Source organism: Oncorhynchus mykiss, chromosome 23, assembly GCF_057628025.1.
Source record: "Oncorhynchus mykiss isolate SJ-2025 chromosome 23, ASM5762802v1, whole genome shotgun sequence".
NCBI lineage: Eukaryota > Metazoa > Chordata > Actinopteri > Salmoniformes > Salmonidae > Oncorhynchus > Oncorhynchus mykiss.
Window position 1 is genome coordinate 39044357 of NC_143044.1, and position 22656 is coordinate 39067012.

The 22656-nt window shown below is 43.3% G+C and overlaps 1 protein-coding gene, 1 long non-coding RNA gene and 2 pseudogenes across 2 annotated transcripts in view; 3 read left to right on the plus strand and 1 right to left on the minus strand.

Moving 5' to 3' along the window:
• Positions 1-5348, minus strand: part of grid2ipb (Grid2 interacting protein b) — a 56314-nt gene extending 50966 nt beyond the window's left edge. Inside the window, exons 1-4 of the mRNA XM_090217451.1 lie at positions 4822-5348; positions 3987-4123; positions 2032-2148; positions 1396-1731 (exon numbers count right to left, since the gene is read on the minus strand). Of these exons, the coding sequence (XP_090073577.1) occupies positions 1396-1731; positions 2032-2148; positions 3987-4123; positions 4822-4912 (681 nt within the window). The 5' untranslated portion in view covers positions 4913-5348. The remainder of the gene's footprint in view (positions 1-1395; positions 1732-2031; positions 2149-3986; positions 4124-4821) is intronic.
• A 2462-nt stretch (positions 5349-7810) lies between these two features.
• LOC149972594 (uncharacterized) lies at positions 7811-10081 on the plus strand. Its single transcript, XR_016491215.1, has 3 exons — positions 7811-8626; positions 9134-9268; positions 9471-10081. It is a non-coding gene; the product is annotated as an uncharacterized LOC149972594 (long non-coding RNA).
• Positions 10082-13800: 3719 nt separating this feature from the next.
• On the plus strand, positions 13801-15049 carry LOC110503066 (phosphoglycolate phosphatase-like; annotated as a pseudogene).
• A 3081-nt stretch (positions 15050-18130) lies between these two features.
• LOC110503132 (BRICHOS domain-containing protein 5-like) lies at positions 18131-20876 on the plus strand (annotated as a pseudogene).
• Positions 20877-22656: the final 1780 nt, after the last annotated feature.

Below are 22656 nucleotides of genomic sequence, written 5' to 3' on the forward strand. Positions count from 1 at the left end.
CATGTTCCCGTGTATAATCAATAACATCCATGTTCCCCTGTATAATCAATAACATCCATGTTCCCGTGTATAATCAATAACATCCATGTTCCCGTGTATAATCAATAACATCCATGTTCCCGTGTATAATCAATAACATCCATGTTCCCCTGTATAATCAATAACATCCATGTTCCCCTGTATAATCAATAACATCCATGTTCCAGTGTATAATCAATAACATCCATGTTCCCCTGTATAATCAATAACATCCATGTTCCCCTGTATAATGAATAACATCCATGTTCCCCTGTATAATCAATAACATCCATGTTCCCGTGTATAATCAATAACATCCAGGTTCCCGTGTATATTCAATAACATCCATGTTCCCGTGTATAATCAATAACATCCATGTTCCCGTGTATAATCAATAACATCCATGTTCCCGTGTATAATCAATAACATCCATGTTCCCCTGTATAATCAATAACATCCATGTTCCCCTGTATAATCAATAACACCCATGTTCCCCTGTATAATCAATAACATCCATGTTCCCCTGTATAATCAATAACATCCATGTTCCCCTGTATAATCAATAACATCCATGTTCTCGTGTATAATCAATAACATCCAGGTTCCCGTGCATATTCAATAACATCCATGTTCCCGTGTATAATCAATAACATCCATGTTCCCGTGTATAATAAATAACATCCATGTTCCCCTGTATAATCAATAACATCCATGTTCCCCTGTCTAATCAATAACATCCATGTTCCCGTGTATAATCAATAACATCCATGTTCCCGTGTATAATCAATAACATCCATGTTCCCCTGTATAATCAATAACATCCATGTTCCCGTGTATAATCAATAACATCCATGTTCCCCTGTATAATCAATAACACCCATGTTCCACTGTATAATCAATAACATCCATGTTCCCGTGTATAATCAATAACATCCATGTTCCCCTGTATAATCAATAACATCCATGTTCCCGTGTATAATCAATGACATCCATGTTCCCCTGTATAATCAATAACATCCATGTTCCCCTGTATAATCAATAACATCCATGTTCCCGTGTATAATCAATAACATCCATGTTCCCCTGTATAATCAATAACATCCATGTTCCCGTGTATAATCAATAACATCCATGTTCCCGTGTATAATCAATAACATCCATGTTCCCGTGTATAATCAATAACATCCATGTTCCCGTGTATAATCAATAACATCCATGTTCCCCTGTATAATCAATAACATCCATGTTCCCGTGTATAATCAATAACATCCATGTTCCCGTGTATAATCAATAACATCCATGTTCCCCTGTATAATCAATAACATCCATGTTCCCGTGTATAACTCATACAACAGTTAGTTTAAAACAAAGCCTCACCTTCCTGTTGAACTCCAGGGCCTTGTGTTTGCGGTCCTTCCTCATCCCGTCTCCTCCAGGCTGTATCCCATCCATACTCCCACTGCTGCGTACTTTCTGTCTGGGCCCCAGACATAGCACCCCCAGCCTCAGCGTTCGCCCCTGGGACGCCTTGATCAGCGCCGCCGCCATCTCGTGCTGCCTCACCGGGATCCCGTTGACCTCCATGACGTAGTCACCGGCCCCCAGGCCACCCCGTCCCGCCGGAGAGCAGGGCGAACAGTCCTCCACCAGGAGGGGGCAGTCTCCCACGATAGTGAAGCCGAAACGACCATCAGGACCCGGGGTGATGTCCATCTGAGAGGCAGAGATGGAATTCTTATTTCACTTTCTTTGTATTATGTCAAGATAGAGAGAAATAATTTTGACTAATGACTTGAAAAGTATGGCCTTGCCAATGAAATTAGCAAGGCAAATTCAGCATTGCCACTACAGTTTCTGGGGTTACATGAGGTATCAGAAATACAACGAGTCAGATTTTCAGTTGGCACAAGCAGTAATACCGAAACATTGACATAAAATCAATTAGAAGTATCAAACATTGTACTACTAAAGTATGATGGTGCCAGGTGAGTCCCAGTCAGAGCGAATTCAGACCTGCTGGATGCGAGACACCACTCCGATGCTGGGAGGGATGTTCCTCTGGGTCTGAGCGATGGAGATGACAGCCTGGACTCCCAGAGTGGACACATTCTGGCCCTCGATCTCCAGCACCTGGTCAGAGAAAGACCGTTTAATGAAGACACCCAGAAACAGCTATTCCAGTATACAGTGCCTTGCGAAAGTATTCGGCCCCCTTGAACTTTGCGACCTTTTGCCACATTTCAGGCTTCAAACATAAAGATATAAAACTGTATTTTTTTGTGAAGAATCAACAACAAGTGGGACACAATCATGAAGCGGAACGACATTTATTGGATATTTCAAACTTTTTTAACAAATCAAAAACTGAAAAATTGGGCGTGCAAAATTATTCAGCCCCCTTAAGTTAATACTTTGTAGCGCCACCTTTTGCTGCGATTATAGCTGTAAGTCGCTTGGGGTATGTCTCTATCAGTTTTGCACATCGAGAGACTGAAGTTTTTTCCCATTCCTCCTTGCAAAACAGCTCGAGCTCAGTGAGGTTGGATGGAGAGCATTTGCGAACAGCAGTTTTCAGTTCTTTCCACAGATTCTCGATTGGATTCAGGTCTGGACTTTGACTTGGCCATTCTAACACCTGGATATGTTTATTTTTTAACCATTCCATTGTAGATTTTGCTTTATGTTTTGGATCATTGTCTTGTTGGAAGACAAATCTCCATCCCAGTCTCAGGTCTTTTGCAGACTCCATCAGGTTTTCTTCCAGAATGGTCCTGTATTTGGATCCATCCATCTTCCCATCAATTTGAACCATCTTCCCTATTCCTGCTGAAGAAAAGCAGGCCCAAACCATGATGCTGCCACCACCATGTTTGACAGTGGGGATGGTGTGTTCAGCTGTGTTGCTTTTACGCCAAACATAACGTTTTGCATTGTTGCCAAAAAGTTCAATTTTGGTTTCATCTGACCAGAGCACCTTCTTCCACATGTTTGGTGTGTCTCCCAGGTGGCTTGTGGCAAACTTTAAACGACACTTTTTATGGATATCTTTAAGAAATGGCTTTCTTCTTGCCACTCTTCCATAAAGGCCAGATTTGTGCAATATACGACTGATTGTTGTCCTATGGACAGAGTCTCCCACCTCAGCTGTAGATCTCTGCAGTTCATCCAGAGTGATCATGGGCCTCTTGGCTGCATCTCTGATCAGTCTTCTCCTTGTATGAGCTGAAAGTTTAGAGGGACGGCCAGGTCTTGGTAGATTTGCAGTGGTCTGATACTCCTTCCATTTCAATATTATCGCTTGCACAGTGCTCCTTGGGATGTTTAAAGCTTGGGAAATCTTTTTGTATCCAAATCCGGCTTTAAACTTCTTCACAACAGTATCTCGGACCTGCCTGGTGTGTTCCTTGTTCTTCATGATGCTCTCTGCGCTTTTAACGGACCTCTGAGACTATCACAGTGCAGGTGCATTTATACGGAGACTTGATTACACACAGGTGGATTGTATTTATCATCATTAGTCATTTAGGTCAACATTGGATCATTCAGAGATCCTCACTGAACTTCTGGAGAGAGTTATCTGCACTGAAAGTAAAGGGGCTGAATAATTTTGCACGCCCAATTTTTCAGTTTTTGATTTGTTAAAAAAGTTAGAAATATCCAATAAATGTCGTTCCACTTCATGATTGTGTCCCACTTGTTGTTGATTCTTCACAAAAAAATACAGTTTTATATCTTTATGTTTGAAGCCTGAAATGTGGCAAAAGGTCGCAAAGTTCAAGGGGGCCGAATACTTTCGCAAGGCACTGTAAATCCCTGATCATACTATTACAATATCATCATAATATTATCGAAGTCTTAACATAATACTATTAACTGCATATTTGTCAATTCACTTGCCTTGTTAAATAATGGGTAAACAAAGGATAAAAATAATTTTGGTTTAGTTTAGGACCTAGAATCTCTCTGACCTGGTCACCTGGCTGCAGCCCCGCCAGGTAGGCACTGCTCCCCTCCTCCACAGACAGGATGTAGCTAGGACCACTTCCTCCCAGCTGGAAGCCAAACTCCTCTGGCCAGCCCTGATTGGATGTCGGCATCGCAATGACTACATGAGAGAAGAAGAAAAATGACGAAGAGGAGAGGAAGATGAAGAAACCCACAGGGAGTCTGATGAGAAAGATGTTCTGGATTGAGATGCGAATGAGAAGGAGTATGGTGCTCTCAGTGGGGGGTTGAACCCCTGTCGAACCCCTGGGGTCACTGACCTTGTTCACAACTCCAAAGGCATCTCAGAGTATTTGACCTTGAGGAGCATGAAGTGCTCTCTTCCAAAGTTAATCCATTTTACTGTACATCAAAATTCACTGACTCTCTATCTGACGGAGGGCTCTGATGGAGGGCACTCTATTGCCTGCATGAGAGCGACTCAAGCATAACATTTCTGCCATAACCAAACACAGAAAACACATTTAAATCTAGGAGTGCAGGTCATCCTGCTTTTTGTGGTAATACACTCCAATCCCTAACGCTTAATTTGTGAACCTTTATAACATTCTATAAACTATTACATTTATAGAGCATTAAAACAGGATCAGCATGTATTAACCTCCACGAGTTTGCTTCCAAAAACGTCCCTGATACGACAGGTCACACATGCCAAATATAGAACTATACAAATATCTATTCTGTCTGAAAATGTAACATGAACCTTAAAACAGAGCCAGCGTCTGCTGTTCAACCTCCAAAGTCTTGAAACAGTAATGTGTTTCAATAAGTGAATGACATTCAAACAGACAGACTTACAGTCATCTTTAGATGGATAGCGAGGAACAGCAGGCTTGTTCTGGTTCCTGAAAGAATATCTGCCTTTCTTGTTCTGTAGAAATTTCTTCATCTTGTATCAAACTGCAGGTGGCCTATCTGTGAGCTAGTATCCAACCTGGCTGTACAGTAAAAAAGCCTCTTGGACCATACCAACAGCCCCCATTCAAACAAGCGGGGTTGTCAATTCAAAATACCCCATCTTTAGAGTCCTCCACAGAGTCCTCCACAGAGTCATCCACAGAGTCATCCACAGAGTCCTCTACAGAGTCATCCACACTGCCACCGCAACACAAGAAAAGGGTGACAGTACATGAAGACTTGTCACAGAGTTACTCCAGAATCTCCTCCCAGAGTGTGTCCTTGCAGTCCTGCAGGCCGTTTGCACAGTGTTAATGATAAAACTGGGACGCCCTCGCTCTACTCCGCTCCTTAATAAAACCTCTCTCCAAAAAGGGCCCCCATTTTCTTCTATAAATACTCCTCTGTCTTTTTTCCTGCTCTCTCTCACTGCTAGGTGACGTCCTCCAAGGGACGGAAACTGGCCCAGAATCACTGTGTGTGTCATACAGAAAGGGGTTGATGAACACTAATTGGAGCGTGTGCCTGGGCGCTCTTATGTGTGTGGTAGTCTGTGTGTGTGTGTGTGTGTGTGTGTGTGTGTGTGTGTGTGTGTGTGTGTGTGTGTGTGTGTGTGTGTGTGTGTGTGTGTGTGTGTGTGTGTGTGTGTGTGTGTGTGTGTGTGTGTGTGTGTGTGTGTTCCTCAATGCTCAGCCCTATTGAGAAGGAGCAGTGGCAATTTAAGACTTTGCTCTGGATTAATGGGATTATGGGCAGAATTTTTAAATCCCACTCCACCCCCTATCAGGACAGGGACATATGCCCCCCTTTATTGGGGTTAGGGATGTGGAGATATCCACACAGACTCAGTGGTGCGCATGAATGCCTCTGATCTGGGTTTCTTTAAAACAGTGCTGCAGCAACTTGTCCCTGAGGCAATTTACAGTAAAATAGTATTGGGCAACAGAGAAGCAATCAGCAGGCTAGTTACTAGTCACATGGTCATCAGTCAATGTTAATTGAGAACTGCCAGTGAGTTGTGGTATATTTGTCAGTGTATGTGCAGAAAAAGGTTAATCACACAATATGGATAATGGAATTACAAATCACAGGAGGACATAAAAATAAACATACTAATAAAAGCAGGTGGTTAATGAGAAGGATTTATTGTAGAGAGAGACGTTTATCGGAGATGATTGAATTTATGGAGCATGGAACACGACTACTGTGACATTAGTTTAGCATTTTTCTTCTAAAGGAATTCAGTAATAATATTGTAATAACATAGTCATATCTAATGGATATAGTAACAGTAATAACACATGGTTTATAATGGCCTAAATACTGCTAAGACTGCTAAGACAGCTAAGACTGCTATGACAGCTAAGACTGCTATGACAGCTAAGACTGCTATGACAGCTAAGACTGCTATGACAGCTAAGACTGCTATGACAGCTAAGACTGCTATGACAGCTAAGACTGCTATGACAGCTAAGACTGCTAAGACAGCTAAGACTGCTAAGACAGCTAAAACAGCAATGTAAAGTACTTATTTTCCAACACAGAAAACAGCAAAGGTGAAAAAGTACCTCATAGTTGAGTAAAAGTAATAGTCCTGGTAATACATACTGGGCCAGGTGAATTATTCAACAGCCATGCTTGTATCTCCAAACAAACACTGTTCCCTTCAATCAAACTCTCATCTTACACCTTGCCCAACCTAAGATGGCCACTTGACTTATATATGGGAATATGGGAGAGCAAGAGAGACCGAGTGACATTATACAGGTCATTGAGCCTGAGGTAAGATGACTGAGCCTGGTCGGTGGGTACCTGACTGTTTTGGCAAGACATCAACCTGTTTAAAGCAGAGACAGACTAGAACAAAATGAAAGCAATATTCATTCCCAGAGCCAAAAATAATCAAGTCATTTACTGAAACAAATGACTAGAACTGCTAAAGCTGATAGGACCCATCATCATGTAACTACCGCCTGAATTGAAGCATGTGACTCAGTGTGAAAGTGAATATAATGTGGAGGTTCCCAACAGTAAACAAACTGTGGTGTTTACATCTACAGCCAACAAATTCATGAATATTCAGTCTGCTGATGCTGGAAAAACTTCAATGCAATCCTATTGAATGAAGATACTTATTGAAACTACCCAGAACGGTTTCAAAACACATTCATTTGAGCTCCCATTATGATTTTATAAATAAGATGCAGTCTTACCTTTCAACACCCTGAGACGATGAAGAAATACATAGCCTACAGAGCAAGTGCCTCTAAGTAACACTCCTCTCACTAACTGTATGTGTAACTTGAGAGCAGGGCCTGTTTGAAAACGCAGGCAAAACTCAGGAACCAGATCCAACAGCCTGTGTCATGATGCCTTTGTGTTGTGTGCAACTGAGGAGCAGGTGCACAATATTGAAATGGGGTAAAACTGTGAACATTTCTACTTATCCATTCATTTTCAATCTTTGCAAAAAGTTCATGTTAAGTCAAACAAATCTATAGCAATTTAGTCTATCTGAATGAATTTAATTAGCTTGACTGTGAATGATTAACAACAAACCTTGTCATGCATGAGATAAAACATCAAAACTCAATTACTTATAATATTTCCATTTATCCATGTTTACAATTTGTCCGGTAACAGTCCATCAGGATGTCGCCAAAGTGATGCTATAGTTTGACTTCCCACCAGCAACATCAGTGTCACAAAAACAAACAAAAAAACACTTAGCAACAGGCTACGGATTTGTCAATGTGTTTTTTTTATATTGTTTTATTTTGGGTGGATTAAGTTCGTTTTCCCTATCACCTATGGGTTATATTTTTACCTTGTTTGTTTCAACCCTGTCCAGTTGGTGGCAGCAATACACCTTTTTAGGTTGTAGTCTGCCATAAAACACACAGAAGAAGAACAACAACAAAAAAGAAGAACAAGAACAAGAACAAAAAGAAGAACAAGAACAAAAAGAAGAACAAGAACATGCTAACATCCACAGAAGAAGAAGAAGCAAAACAAAGAACAACAACAAGAAGAACAAAAAGAAGAACAACAAAAAGAAGAACAAAAACAAGAAGAAGAAGAAGAAGAAGATGAACATGCAACAGAAGTGAAGCCACCCACACCGTGCATGAGAATGGTCAACAGAAGTGAAGCCACCCACACCGTGCATGAGAATGGTCAACAGAAGTGAAGCCACCCACACCGTGCATGAGAATGGTCCACAGAAGTGAAGCCACCCACACCGTGCATGAGAATGGTCAACAGAAGTGAAGCCACCCACACCGTGCATGAGAATGGTCAACAGAAGTGAAGCCACCCACACCGTGCATGAGAATGGTCAACAGAAGTGAAGCCACCCACACCGTGCATGAGAATGGTCAACAGAAGTGAAGCCACCCACACCGTGCATGAGAATGATCAACAGAAGTGAAGCCACCCACACCGTGCATGAGAATGGTCAACAGAAGTGAAGCCACCCACACCGTGCATGAGAATGATCCACAGAAGTGAAGCCACCCACATCGTGCATGAGAATGGTCCACAGAAGTGAAGCCACCCACATCGTGCATGAGAATGGTCCACAGAAGTGAAGCCACCCACACCGTGCATGAGAATGGTCCACAGAAGTGAAGCCACCCACACCGTGCATGAGAATGGTCCACAGAAGTGAAGCCACCCACAACGTGCATGAGAATGGTCCATAAAAGTGAGTGGAGTTTACTGCAACACTAGTTAAGGCACACATTTAAATTATGAATTGTACATCCCACAAATAGGGTAAGTAACAACATGGCTCAATTAAGTCATGTTACGATAAGTAGCTAACTTACTCTCAGCTAGACTAGCTAGCTATGTTAGTGAAATGTGGAAGGAAGCATCCTGATGTTGCTAACCTGCACCCTTTACAATTACATTAGCCTAGGTTTATTGTAATGATTATTGTTATGCTAAGCTATTATCTCGTAATGTAAGGAGACTAAATTATAAGTTAGCATAGCTAGCTAGTTACTGTATTTGTAGTCAGTCAGTGCTTGACAGCCAGGTAGCTACGCTAAGTTTCCTACATGATGTTCCTGACATCTTTCCAACTCAGACAGGTTAACATATTTCCTCACACTATTTGCTATCTATGTGGTGGTCGTGTTGATGTGCACATTGTAATGTGCAATACAATCCCACCAGGGATTAAATGAAGTACTCTCTTTCTCTGTAGCTACAGTAACAAAGAAGCGACATGCAGGCCAGCTCCAGGCATACCCATGTGACAAGAGGATGTTCCACCCTGGAGTCTGCTGTCCACCCTGTCAGCTGGTCAAATGTTCTCAAAACACTGTAGTACGTAGTACAGGTTGGTCCTTCAGCTTTTAGTCACAGATCTAAGGCTGGATACTGTACCTCTGAATGTCTACTATAGGCATAGTACAGTCTAAACTACACTTCTCAGAACAGCATAAAACATATTAAGATTGTTACAAGATAATGTATAACTGCCACTATTATTGTCTTCAAACTGTATTGAATATCCAATGTTTTCCCTTGTGTTGTCCAAGAGTCTGCAACAGGTGTGTGACCACCACTGTCTCTGGGTCAACAACTGCATCAGACCTCAGAATACTTCTCTACCTGCTGAGTGTGTATATCATGACAGCAGACATGGTACTACTGACGAGGAACATGTTCCTGCACGCTGTGGTGCGGTCAGGCATCCTACGAGGCCGTTATGTAGATGATAATGGGCAGTAACGGCAGGCAGGGATCCTCTTTGTCATACAGGTAAAAGACTGGCTATACAGACTGGATATACAGATACGCATGCACACAAGGATGTTGGTGCCTGATGTTTCCATGCTTTCCTGCATGAATGAAATCCTTTCTAGTTCCATTAAAGTGCCACAGAAACCCCCACACACTTTGGTACAGCTTACAGATAGAATACAAATTATTTTTATTCAGTTTTATATCCTAAGTTAAATGCACTTCCCACATATATACAGTGCATTCGGAAAGTATTCAGACTTTTTCCACAGTTTGTTAGGTTACAGCCTTATTCTAAAATGGATTAAATACTTTTTTCCCCTCGTCGATCTACACACAATAGCCCTTAAAAACGAAGTGAAAAAAGGTTTTTAGAAATGTTTGCAAATGTATAAAAAAAAAAAAACTGAAATACCTTATTTACATAAGTATACAGACCCTTTGCTATGAGACTTGAAATTGAGCTCTGGTACATCCTGTTTCCATTGATGTTTCTACAACTTGATTGGAGACCTCCTGTGGTAAATGTAATTGTTTGGTTTTGATTTTGAAAAGCATACACCTGTCTATATAAGGTCTCTCAGTTGACAGTGTAAGTAAGACCAAAAACCTAGCCATGAGGTTGAAGGAATTGTCTGTAGTGCTCCGAGACAGGATTGTGTCGAAGGCACAGATCTGGGGAAGGGTACCAAAACATGTCTGTAGCATAGAAGGTCCCCAAGAACACAGTGGCTTCCATCATTCTTAATTAAGTTTTGAACCACCAAGACTCTTCATAGAGCTGGCCGCCCGGGCCAAACTCAGCAATCGGGGGAGAAGGGCCTTGGTCAGGGGGGTGACCAAGAGTCCGATGGTCACTCTGACAGAGCTCCACTCTGTCACTCTGACAGAGTTCCTCTGTGGAACAGCCATCTCTGCATCTCAAACAGGCCTTTATGGAAAAGTGGCCAGATGGAAGCCACTCCTCAGTAAAAGGCACATGGCAGCCTACTTGGAGTTTGCCAAAAAACACCTAAAGGACTCTCAGACCATGAGAAACAAGATTATTTGGCCTGAATGCCAAGCGTCAAGTGTCTGAAGGAAACCTGGCACCATCCCTACAGTGAAGTATGGTGGTGGCAGCAGGGGATGTTTTTCAGCGGCAGTGACTGGGAGACTAGTCAGGATAGAGGGAAAGATGAACGGAGCGAAGTGCAGAGAGATCCTTTATGAAAACCTGCTCCAGAGCGCTCAGGACCTCAGACTGGGGTGAAGGTTCACCTTCCAACAGGACAACGACCCTAAGCACACAGCCAAGACAATGCAGGAGTGGTTTCGGAACAAGTCTCTAACTGTCCTTGAGTGGCCCAGCTAGAACTTGGACTTGAACCCAATCTAACGTCTCTGGAGAGACCTGGAAATAGCTGTGCAGCAAATCTCCTCATCCAACCTGACATAGCTTGAGAGGATCTGTAGAGAAGAATGGGAGAAACTCCCCAAATACAGGTGTGCTAAGCTTGTAGCGTCATACCGAAGAAGACTCCAGGCTGTAATCGCTGCCAATGGTGCTTCAACAAAGTACTGAGTAAAGGGTCTGAATATTTACGTAATGTGATATAAAAAATACAAAAATTATACATTTGCAGAAATGTCTAAACCTGTTTTTGCTTTGTCATTATGGGGTATTGTGTGTAGATTGATTTAATCTATTTTAGAATAAGGCTGTAACGTAACAAAGTGTGTAAAAAGTCAAGGGGTCTGAATACTTTCCGAATGCACTGTATTTCCTCTGTCTCCCCCCAGCACCTGTTCCTGATTTTCCTTAGGATCGTCTTCTTGCTGGGTTTCCTGGTTGTCGTGTTCAAGCTCTTGGCGAGCTATGCCATGTTCTACACCTTCATAGCTCTGGTCAACCAGACCTCCAACGAGTGGTACAAGGGACGAAGGAATGTCTGCCAGCACTGCCACCCCTCACCTGACCACTTCTGTGGTCCCCCAGCCTCTGACCAGTCCAAAAGGTGGTTCTATAGTAACGGGGTGCTTAGAAACCTGGGGTACTTTTGGTAATGTAGTGTATGTGGACACATGCTCGTCAAATATCTCATTCCAAAATCATAGGAATTAATATGGAGTTGGTCCCCCCTTTGCTGCTAAAACAGCCTCCAATCTTCTGGGAAGGCTTTCCACTAGATGTTGGAACATTGCTGCCGGGACTTGCCACAAGAGCATTAGCGACATCACTAATGTTGGACGATTAGGTCTGGCTCGCAGTCGGCATTCCAGCTCATTCCAAAGGTGTTCAATGAGGTTGAGGTCAGGGCTCTGTGCAGGCCAGTCAAGTTCTGCCACACCAATCTCAACAAACCATTTCTGTATGGACCTCAATTTGTACACAGGGGCATTGTCATGCTGTAACAGGAACGGGCCTTCTCCAAACTGTTGTCACAGTTGGAAGTAAAGAATTGTCTAGAATGTCATTGTATGCTATAGCGTTAAGATTTCCATTCACTGGAACTAATGGGCCTAGCTCGAACCATGAAAAACATTATTCCTCCACCAAACCTTACAGTTGTCACTATGCATTGGGGCAAGTAACATTCCCCTGGCATCCGCCAAACCCAGATTCATCCGTCGGACTGCCAGATGGTGAAACGTGATTCATCACTCCAGAGAACACGTTTCCACAGCTCCAGAGTCCAATGGCGGTGAGCGTTACACCACTCCAGCCAACACTTGGCATTGTGCATGGTGATCTTAGGCTTGTGTGCAGCTGCTCGGCCATGGAAACCCATTTCATGAAGCTCCCGACAAACAGTTATTGTGCTGACGTAGCTTTCAGAAGCATTTTGGAACTCGGAAGTGAGTGTTGCAACTGAGGACAGACTATTTTTATGTGATACTCGCGTCAGCACTTGGCGGTCCCGTTCTGTGAGCTTGTGTGGCCTACTACTTGCAGTTGACGGGCAGCTCTAGCAGGGCAGACATTTGACGAACTGACTTGTTGAAAAGGTGGCATCCTATGACGGTGCCACGTTGAAAGTCACTGAGCTCTTCAGTAAGGCCCTTCTACTGACAATGTTTGTCTATGGATATTGCATGGCTGTGTGCTTGATTTTATACACCTATTAGCAACGGGTGTGGCTGAAATACCCACTATTTTGAAGGGGTGTCCACATAGTCTTGTGTATATATAGTGTATTTTTCCTTCTTCGTCGTGTGCAGAAAAAAGACAATTGAGTTTGACAGAGGCTGATATAGGTCTACTACACTACTGAATGTATGTATGTATTATTATTATTTCTAAATATATTGTTGTAGTGTATGTGTTTTGGGGAATTTCTAACTGGCAATAAAGCTTCTCTTGACACTTTTTCCCAGGCTGGTGTCTGTCCCTTGGGATGAATGCATTACAGATGGTGTAAGCCTATCTTTGTATTAGAGGAAGCAAGGATGCATAATCATATTATCACGCCAACAAGTAATTCAATTTAATGATTGCAGTGTGTACACAGAAACATGTTAATGGAGCTTTGCTTGCTGCTTGCACAAGTTGACCCACAAGGAACCTAACCTCGTCCCCAGGCTCAATTACTACCGGTAGGCCATCATTGTAAATAAGATTTTGTTCTTAACTGACTTGCCAAATTAAATAAAGGTTAAATACATTTTTAAAAAGACAAAGAGAGCCGGCTGGTGGACAAGATTACCGGAACCCGGAAGGAAGCGCATGGATGCTAGTTAACACAGCCACAGAGTCAGAATTGTCTAAAATAATTAGCATTTTGATCTTAATTTAAGGACAAGCATAATGTTATCAGTGTGGTTAAGGTTAGGTTTAAAATCAGATGTGAAATTGTAGAAATGGGCTGGGGTTAGCCAAAATTATGATTGTGTGGCTGGGTTAACTAGTGACGACCCCATGGACGTTCCTGCCACTTTAAACCGGTGAGTAAATGTGTTACAGTATGGATTTGATGTAATGCTCGAAGTTCAGGAAAAGCTTCGCTTAACTTTCAATTGCAAGATCACATGAGATAGTACTCGTTTTAATTGAATGTCATATTTTTGTCGGGGGAGATTGTTCTCGTACATTTTGCGTTATATGTCGTGGGTTGTCTGCAAGCAAGTGGTAGCCTACAGTAACGTTAATTGGCAGTTATTTTTGGACACTGACTGATCTAGTTAGGAACAAGAGGTACCGGTAGTTGACAGTACACACACGTTTTCCCAATGACTGTGTCAAAATGCACCGGTTTGAGCGGTCCCTTGATAAAGAAAATGCTCGATTCTATGGACAATGTCCTCTTCGACTGTGATGGTGTCATCCCTGGCACCCCTGACGTTATCAATCTGTTAAAGAAGAATGGAAAGAAAGTATTTTTCGTCACCAACAACAACACTAAAACTAGAAAGATGTATGCAGACAAACTGGCATTGATGGGATTCAACGTGACAGAGGATGATGTGTTTGGAACGGCGTACTGCTCAGCAATGTACCTCAAAAGGTCTCCAAACTGCATGGCAAAGTGTATCTCATAGGAAGCAATGCAATGAGGCAGGAACTAGAGAAGGTTGGGATCCAGCAGACAGGTGTGGGGCCTGATCCTATATCAGGTGTCCAGATGGATTGGGCCAACGTGCCACTGGACCCTGAGGTGAAGGCTGCGGTTGTTGGGTTTGATGAACACTTCAGTTACATGAAACTGAACAGAGCCCTGCAGTACCTCAACAATCCTGACTGTCTACTGGTGGGAACCAACACTGACACCAGACTGCCCCTGGAAGAAGGCAAAGCTTTCCCAGGTAAGGAGGATGTCTGTGCAGAGACAACAGCTGGAGTATGAACCAATCAGACTGTGGTTACTGTTCGTGGTGTGTGCACCATCTCTGCCACAGTAGTGCTCACATACAGGGAGGTTACATGACTGTTGTGTTAATGATCTGTAATAGCGTACAGTGAGCCGTGAGGGTTTTTCCACTGCCCCAAGTTAGATCTTTCATCTCTGTTACTCTATGTTCAAGTGTCAACAACACTGAATGTGTTGTCCTCTTCTCTCTGTCTCCACCTGGTATGGGCTGTATCCTGAAGGCTGTGGATACCGCAGCCCAGCGCCAGGCCCAGACTGTGAGCAAACTCAAACACATCATGTATGACTGTGTGGCCAGCCAGTTCGGCTTGGACAGCGCCTGCTGCCTCATGGTGGGGGACCGGCTGGACAGGGACTTTCTTCTGGGGTCCAACTGTGGCCTGAAGACCCTGCTAACCCTGACCGGGGTGTCCACTGTGGCTGACGCTGAGGGCCATCAGGAGAGTGGCTGTCCGGAGCGGCTGGGGCTGGTGCCTGACTACTATGTGGAGAGTATTTCAGAACTCGTGCCTGCTCTACAAGGATAACCAGTCTTAATAGGTTTTATCTCAGTGAGACTTGAGTCTGGATTGATGACTGGTTAATATTGATTCATTATAAAAGAGCATTAAGGACTATGTGCGTCTGAAATCCCTGTGTGTTTCTGGGTTCTGGATGTGAAAATTCAGGAATATAAGAGAATCAACCGCTTCTATAATACGAAGACTTCAGGAAACAAACTACACTAATGTATACAAATCTGTACTTTAATCCACCATCGAAACGAAACGTCAATGTATTTATGACGTTACATGTTGCAGGCTGCGATTCCAACACTGGTCGTCTAATCAAAAATGTAAGAATGTTACCATCACGCCAAACTGTAGTAGTGACTACATTTACCATCAGGTGTGATCAGCCTGATCAACTCTATTTGAAGGAGATGTGTCTCGCTGCATGAGACAAATCGTGGTCACACCAGATACTGACTGGTTAGTTTTTAAGGTATCTGTAACTAACAGATGGGGCGGCAGGTAGCCTAGTGGTTAGAGCTTTGGGCCAGTAACCGAAACGTTGCTAGATTGAATCCCAGGGCTGACAAGGTACAAATCTGTTGTTCTGCCCCTGAACAAGGCATTTAACCCACTGTTCCAAGGCTGTCATTGTAAATAAGAATTTGTTGTTAACTGACTTGCTTAGTTGAATAAAAAATAAATAAAAGATGCATATCAGTCATGTAAAATCCATAGATTAGGGCCTAATTTATTTATTTAAATTAACTGATTTTCTTATGAACTCAGTAAAATATTTGAAATTGTTGCATGTTGGGTTTATATTTTTGTTCAGTATAGATTGAAGTTATTTTAACTACAGTGTGCTATAGATATTCTGAATATATATTCAAGATTTACAGCAGATGTAGCTGACTCTTCCTGCAGCGCTACTGGGTGTGCAAGCCTTTGTTCCAGCCCTGCTGCATTATACCGCATAGATTCAGCAGCAAAAAAAGGAAACAAATCGCAAGGCTGGAACAAAAACCTGCCCTACACATCCATTAGTTCTCCAGGGCGAGTTAGCCACTCCTGATTTCCAGTGTTGATAAAAAAAAAATTCAAATGAGTTGTTCGGGAAATAGCAGAGAAAGGTCTGTGCTGTGTGAAGAGGGAAAAGGGCAAGGCCTGTATCCTTTGCTCAACATCCCTCTGTAGCAATGATCTCAAGCACAGTCATGGGAAATGTGGACGCACTCCCTCATCTGTGTGCTAACATTTGCAATCACATGTCACTAAATATTGATCTAAGGCAGAGAGCTATGCAGAAATACAGAATACTGGAGTGCACTAACAATGAATCAGGAATGATATATCTAATGTTGTCCACTGTCATGTTCCCTGTACCAATGCTGAGTTGTTTTTTCCAGTTTACATTACCCATTCATCTGAGGGTGTATACTTAAAAACTGGCTTATACTCTTATATTGTATCCTGATGTATTGTAAATGTTAAGATATAACTACATTTTATTTGTTCCCATTCGATTTGAAGGTTATGGGTTTGCAAAATAATCAACTGTCTTGTTAAGTGTGTTTATTGAAATGTAAGTCTTAGTAACTTTGTGGCGAAATCTGCACGGAGCCTTCACCGTGCATTGCCACTTTAAGAGCGCATGAGCAGTAAGGAAGGAGAAAATAAAGAGAGCTCGTTCAGCTCTTTGGGGAGGGGCTCTTTGGTGGCGCGACAGTTTGATTGTGTGTGCTGTGCTGCAGAAGTTTTGTTTGTTTTCAGCGTGTGTAGTTTATAGAGTGTTTAACTCAATCATCGGTGTAATTGCTCTAGGTCGTGGTTGTTTTCGTTTGGGACCGCGCCCGTTATGGATCGCATGGATTAGTAGCAACATTGTTGCGAAGCTTTAACATACAAACCATCGGACAGTCAGACAGTACACCTGCACGCCTGAAGACCACAGCTAAGATCTCTCTTGTTCTCTTTCTCTTTTTCTCTTCCCTCTATCGTTCCAGTGCTTTACCATGCAACAGACTCTCTATTTTTCCAATGCACTTCCCATTGAAGTTCATTAGAGCTGGACTATTATTACCCTGCCAGAAGTATTTGGACATTTCAGTTAAAAGGGAGGTTGCTTGCAAATTGTGTATTGTTATGTGAACTGTATTGAGATGTACTAATGACATGTGGCCGAGAAGACTGGACATTTTTAAGGCCTTTGTTGTGTCGATGAACACCCCCCACATTCATACCCTTTGCACTCATCCACTAGAAATTAATACAGATTATTGCAAATCCTATGTTGATGACTGGGTTCGTTCTTGTATGAAGTTGCTGTTGAATTGCTATGCCATTATTAGTATTATTGTATGAGGTATTTTTGTTTGGGTTACCCCTGTGCTGTGATGTGGGTTTTATATGGTGTGTATTCTCTTTTCTCTCCACTGGCTATCTGGTAAACAGGCTTCACTCTAGGCAGTCTCTTCTGCTGATGTGTGTGGGTCTGGTAGTGGTTCTCTCTAGTCTACTCTTTTCCTTTCGGCATGGTTAATACCTGCCTGGCGCCCGAACAAAAGCTTTCTTTACCCCTCTCTAATAAATACCGCTACAACTTAGTGTCTATAATACATGTCTGTACTGCCAATACAATAATCAAACTATTATCGGTATTCACCTTGACCCAAGTCAAACAAAAAAATAAACACATACCTTTTCCAAAATCAAAGCCTACCCTGTGGATTGCGCTGGACCCTGGTGTTATTAACACTACAGCTCTTCAAGTCACCTCGACCTTTCATCGACCTGGACCGTTCCTCATATAACCCTGCCCTGGCTGACAGAGCCTGTCCACAGAGGTGAGTTTGTCTCGCCCCTTTGTCCATTGTCTGGGGTGAGGGTAGCCAGCTGAAGGGTTTGGCCTGTCACCCGTGTGTTTCTGTGAGAGGGGGAGACGGGTCTGGAGAGAGAGAAGTTGACCAGGTGTATCGCAGAGCGTCTCAGTGCTGGTCATGACCACAGCTCCATGCAGATAGTTGAGAGAAGGGTGAAGTTAGTGAGAGAAGTCAGGAGACGCAGGATGGTGAGGTGCTGGAAACGCTCAGAAACTGGCAGGTTGGAGGACTCACAATGTGTGGTAGGAGTGGGATTCATCTGTACCTCAGTGGTGCTTTAAATGATCTGTGGCAAAATTATGATTTTTTTATTGGACTCAAGTTTGTTTTTATTACATATTGCTCTTGGAAAGGTCATTTTCATAGAAATACAAAGTTGTGATATTATTTGTGCTGTACTCAGAGTATAGGTGGGTCATTTCAACTGTAGAAAATGTGTTGTTGAAGTCAACAATATTGTTGAATCCATAAACAGACACCCACCCAGACAAGAATGACTATGTAGATTGTGATAAGCTGTCGTTGTGAATGGTCTCATCCTCAACGGTCCAGCAGTGTCCTACCGGTTCCCACACAAGGCATTCTGGGTGACCCTCGGTGCCACTCTCCTCCTTGTCATCATCGCCCTCAGCGTCACGGGGCATCTATGACTCAGACATCCAGACGAAGAGGTAGGAGAGACCACTCACATCTGATTCACCTGTCGGAACGCAGTGCTTTGTATCTGGCATTTAAACTATGAGTTGCTGTAGCCCAATCAAGCATAGAAGCACACATGACTGTAGTTGATGGACAAAATATTCGCTCACACTTGTACAATCACAATGTTGATAGTGAGTTTACACTGAGTAAACCTATCCCTCTACTGTAGTCTTTACAGGTTGTTAGAATCACAGTTCCGGATCAGACTGGAACCCTGATCAACCGATCAGCATTGGTGGGCAAGCACAACAACCTGGTGACCTCACAGGCCAACCACACGTCCACTGTGCTCTTTGATGTCAAACATGTAGGAAGACTTTTCTGAGTTGAAAGTTTATTGAACTGAGACAAGCTCCAACCATTCTATTGGTGTGGCTGTTTCTCGGTATTCAACAACACTTCACTGAACTGACTCATGTTTGTGCAGGGTTTGATATGTTACAAGACTGAGAACCGGGATACTTGCTTCCTGCGTAAGATGGAGAGATCTGATTCTGAAAATGTGCACTCCCTCCTCCAGCTATCAACGCAACAGGTATAGATGGTCACTCTTTCAATTTATAACAGCGTATGAAACATACTACTTTGGATTTCACATCATATGAGTCTCAGAGGAACTATGCCGTTTTGGGACTTAAATTGGCATGGCAACAACTAAAGGGTATGCAGAAACAGCTTACTGTGTCAGCCACTCTCCAAACCAACCTTTGTTTTTATTGGAGCTGAGGTGAGTCACACTGTTGCTGCTAATGTGTGAAGTGGCAGTAGGGGTGGATCATAGGAAGGGACTCATAGCTTAGTGCCACTTCTGCCTCCCTCTCCATACCCAGCCAGACCCTATCGGATTTAGGGGTGTTGATTTTGGCATCCCTCTCCTCTCCCAGTCCAGAGGGGGGCCTTACATGCTTATAGTGTAGTGAGCCTCTCTAGGACTGAATTCCTCAGGGCATCTGATCCTCCTAGCCCCCTCCCTCCCCTGGATCCCCTTACAGGTTGGGACAGCAGTGAGGCTCAGACCTGCACAATGGCCACTGTTTGAGGACTACTTGGTTTGTTAAGGCATCGCTGTACTGGAGAAAGAGGAGAAACTATGGTTGGTTAGCGAGGAAAGAGCAAATCTGGCAGAGGACCACTTTTAATGAGGTATGCTTTTTGGTTATGTGTGGTCAATGGTCATTACAGAATGGATGGGGTGCTTTTCTGCTGTGGAACTGTGAATCTACAGGGCCATGATGACATCCAGCTGTGTCCTTGCTGCCTATTCATTAGTTATTTTACTTCATGAGATGATTACTTGCTCAGATCAAATTGAATAATGGTTATCTAATTTAGGCCTAGGCTAATTAATCTATTCACAAGAGCTCGTGTGTGATGAAGCTACTCATGTCATTTACCTCATAGTGAAGGGCCACTGCAGCTGGACTCAATCATTCATTGGTTGTATAGACTTAAGTTACTTACATAGAATAGCTCTCTCAAAAGATATGTCAAAATCCTAAGTGTTTCATGCTTTTCTCATGGTATCGGAGTCGTTTGAGATGTGACTCGCATGGTATCAAGTATCTCATAAAACTAGACTTTAGCATCAGACCCACCCACTGATTGTGGTCATTCAGTGTCTGATTTACTGGATATACTTAATGCTGGGCCTTTCTGGGGTCAATCTCTTCATTCTGCAGCACAATGCTCTTCAGAGTGGAGGGAAACAGGTTGTTAGAAGGTTTGCTCAGGCATAACGGCATGTTAAGTGGTCCCTATCGGACTCATCAATAGTGTACATGGTGCAATTACTAAATGGTCTTTGTGCCAAATGAGAGAGACCAGAGCTGAGACAATAACCTGACAGACCACTGAAGTGATCTAATAAAGATACTGCACTATAATTACACCTTGAGTTTGTCTGCAACAGCTATTTTGAACCATTCTGTCATTATATGTTAATTTACACCATTTTTATTTGTCGTTTGAAAAACCACTGAGTTCAATCATAACGCCTCTGGTGTACATGTTGCTTATTCTCATCATTCCTAATAATCCTGAAATAATGTGCTCCAACAATTACAAATGTGATCATCTCCTGCCAGGAGAGTCAGTTGGTGTTGTTGGGGAATGAGACCCAGAGACAGACAGAGTTTCTGGGGGTGATGGGGGGCAGTCAGGTGGACGTGTCCACCCTGGAGGAGCCTCTATAGGCCCTGTGTCAAAACAGCTCCATCCACTGGACCAGGAGACAAAACGGTGAGACCAGGGAGTGGGACTACCCTTCTTCACATCATTAGCTACATGCTAAATACACATTCACTTGCCTTGGCATTTACAATGACATAAGCATTAAAGATGAAACTGTGAAGCATTTTATTTTAAAGTGTGTCAAATGTTATATTAAATTCTGAGCAAAGACCTGAGCCCTTTTGTTAAACAAGTTCCTTGCTCCATGTCTGTGTGCTGGCAGATGTTTCCAGCATAGAGCAGCTCCCTGTCTGTGTGCTGGCAGATGTTTCCAGAATAGAGCAGTCTGTGTGCTTGCAGATGTTTCCAGAATAGAGCAGCTCCCTGTCTGTGTGCTGGCAGAGGTTTCCAGCATAGAGCAGCTCCCTGTCTGTGTGCTTGTGTAACAGTATAATTTTAGACCGTCCCCTCGCCCATACCCGGGCGCGAACTAGGGACCTTCTGCACACATCAGTCACCCTCGAAGCATCGTTACCCATCGCTCCACAAAAGCCGCGGCCCTTGCAGAGCAAGGGGAACTACTACTTCAAGGTCTCAGAGCAAGTGACGTCACTGATTGAAACGCTATTTAGCGCCTACGCTAACTAAGCTAGCCGTTTCACATCCGTTACACTTGCAGATGTTTCCAGAATAGAGCAGCTCCCAGTCTGTGTGCTGGCAGATCTTTCCAGAACAGCGTGAGAAACATAATCCTAAAAAAGTGGTGTGTGTGACCTTTACAAAGTCACAGCAGTAAATAAGAACAACCTTTAGGCTGAACTCACTGCTACCTAACTACAGCAGGTAGATGACCAATACAGTATCGAACTCTCTCTATAGCAGAGAGCACTGATAGCCAACTATTTCAGAGGATGAATTTGCTACTCTGAATCACCAAGTGAGTAAAACTCAATGGAGATACGGTTCCATTAGCAGGCAGTAGTTATGACTTGCATACTTTGGGGTTTTGTTGGTCTTTTCACCCAAACTGCCTGTTCAGTAACAGACCTTCTCTCTCTCTCTCTCTCTGTGAAGGTCCAGGTAAACAGTGTCTAGTCTACTTCTGCATAGACATCTGCTTCCCCAGTAACATCTGTGTGTTTGTCTGCTTCTACTACCTGCCAGAGTGACCTGCATCATCCGGTCTCCGGCAGCACATACCAGCACTGATCATGGAAACAAAGTGCTACTTTTCATCCCTGCTAAGAAACCGGAGTGTCGCCGGCTCCAGAAAACACTGAATACAACCGGGGAACAGGAGCCGGCTTTCACTCTCAATACTGCAGCCCCTGCCACCTTAGTCCCTCCTCTTGCTGGAATGTCTTAAAATGACTTGATCCCTTCAATAAACCAAGTTGTGTACAGATTCTCTTAATTAGGGTACTAAAAAGAAAGAAAATGGAAAGATGCTAACACTTAACACAAAAAAAAAACAAGAGTATCAAGACAAAAGCACCACAGAGTAAATGTTGCAAACCAGTTAGTCTCGTTACTGGAATTCATCATATCCTGAACAGTCACCGGTGGGATGCAGCCCTGTTATATCCTGAACAGTCACCGGTGGGATGCAGCCCTGTTATATCCTGAACAGTCACCGGTGGGATGCAGCCCTGTTATATCCTGAACAGTCACCGGTGGGATGCAGCCCTGTTATATCCTGAACAGTCACCGGTGGGATGCAGCCCTGTTATATCCTGAACAGTCACCGGTGGGATGCAGCCCTGTTATATCCTGAACAGTCACCGGTGGGATGCAGCCCTGTTATATCCTGAACAGTCACCGGTGGGATGCAGCCCTGTTATATCCTGAACAGTCACCGGTGGGATGCAGCCCTGTTATATCCTGAACAGT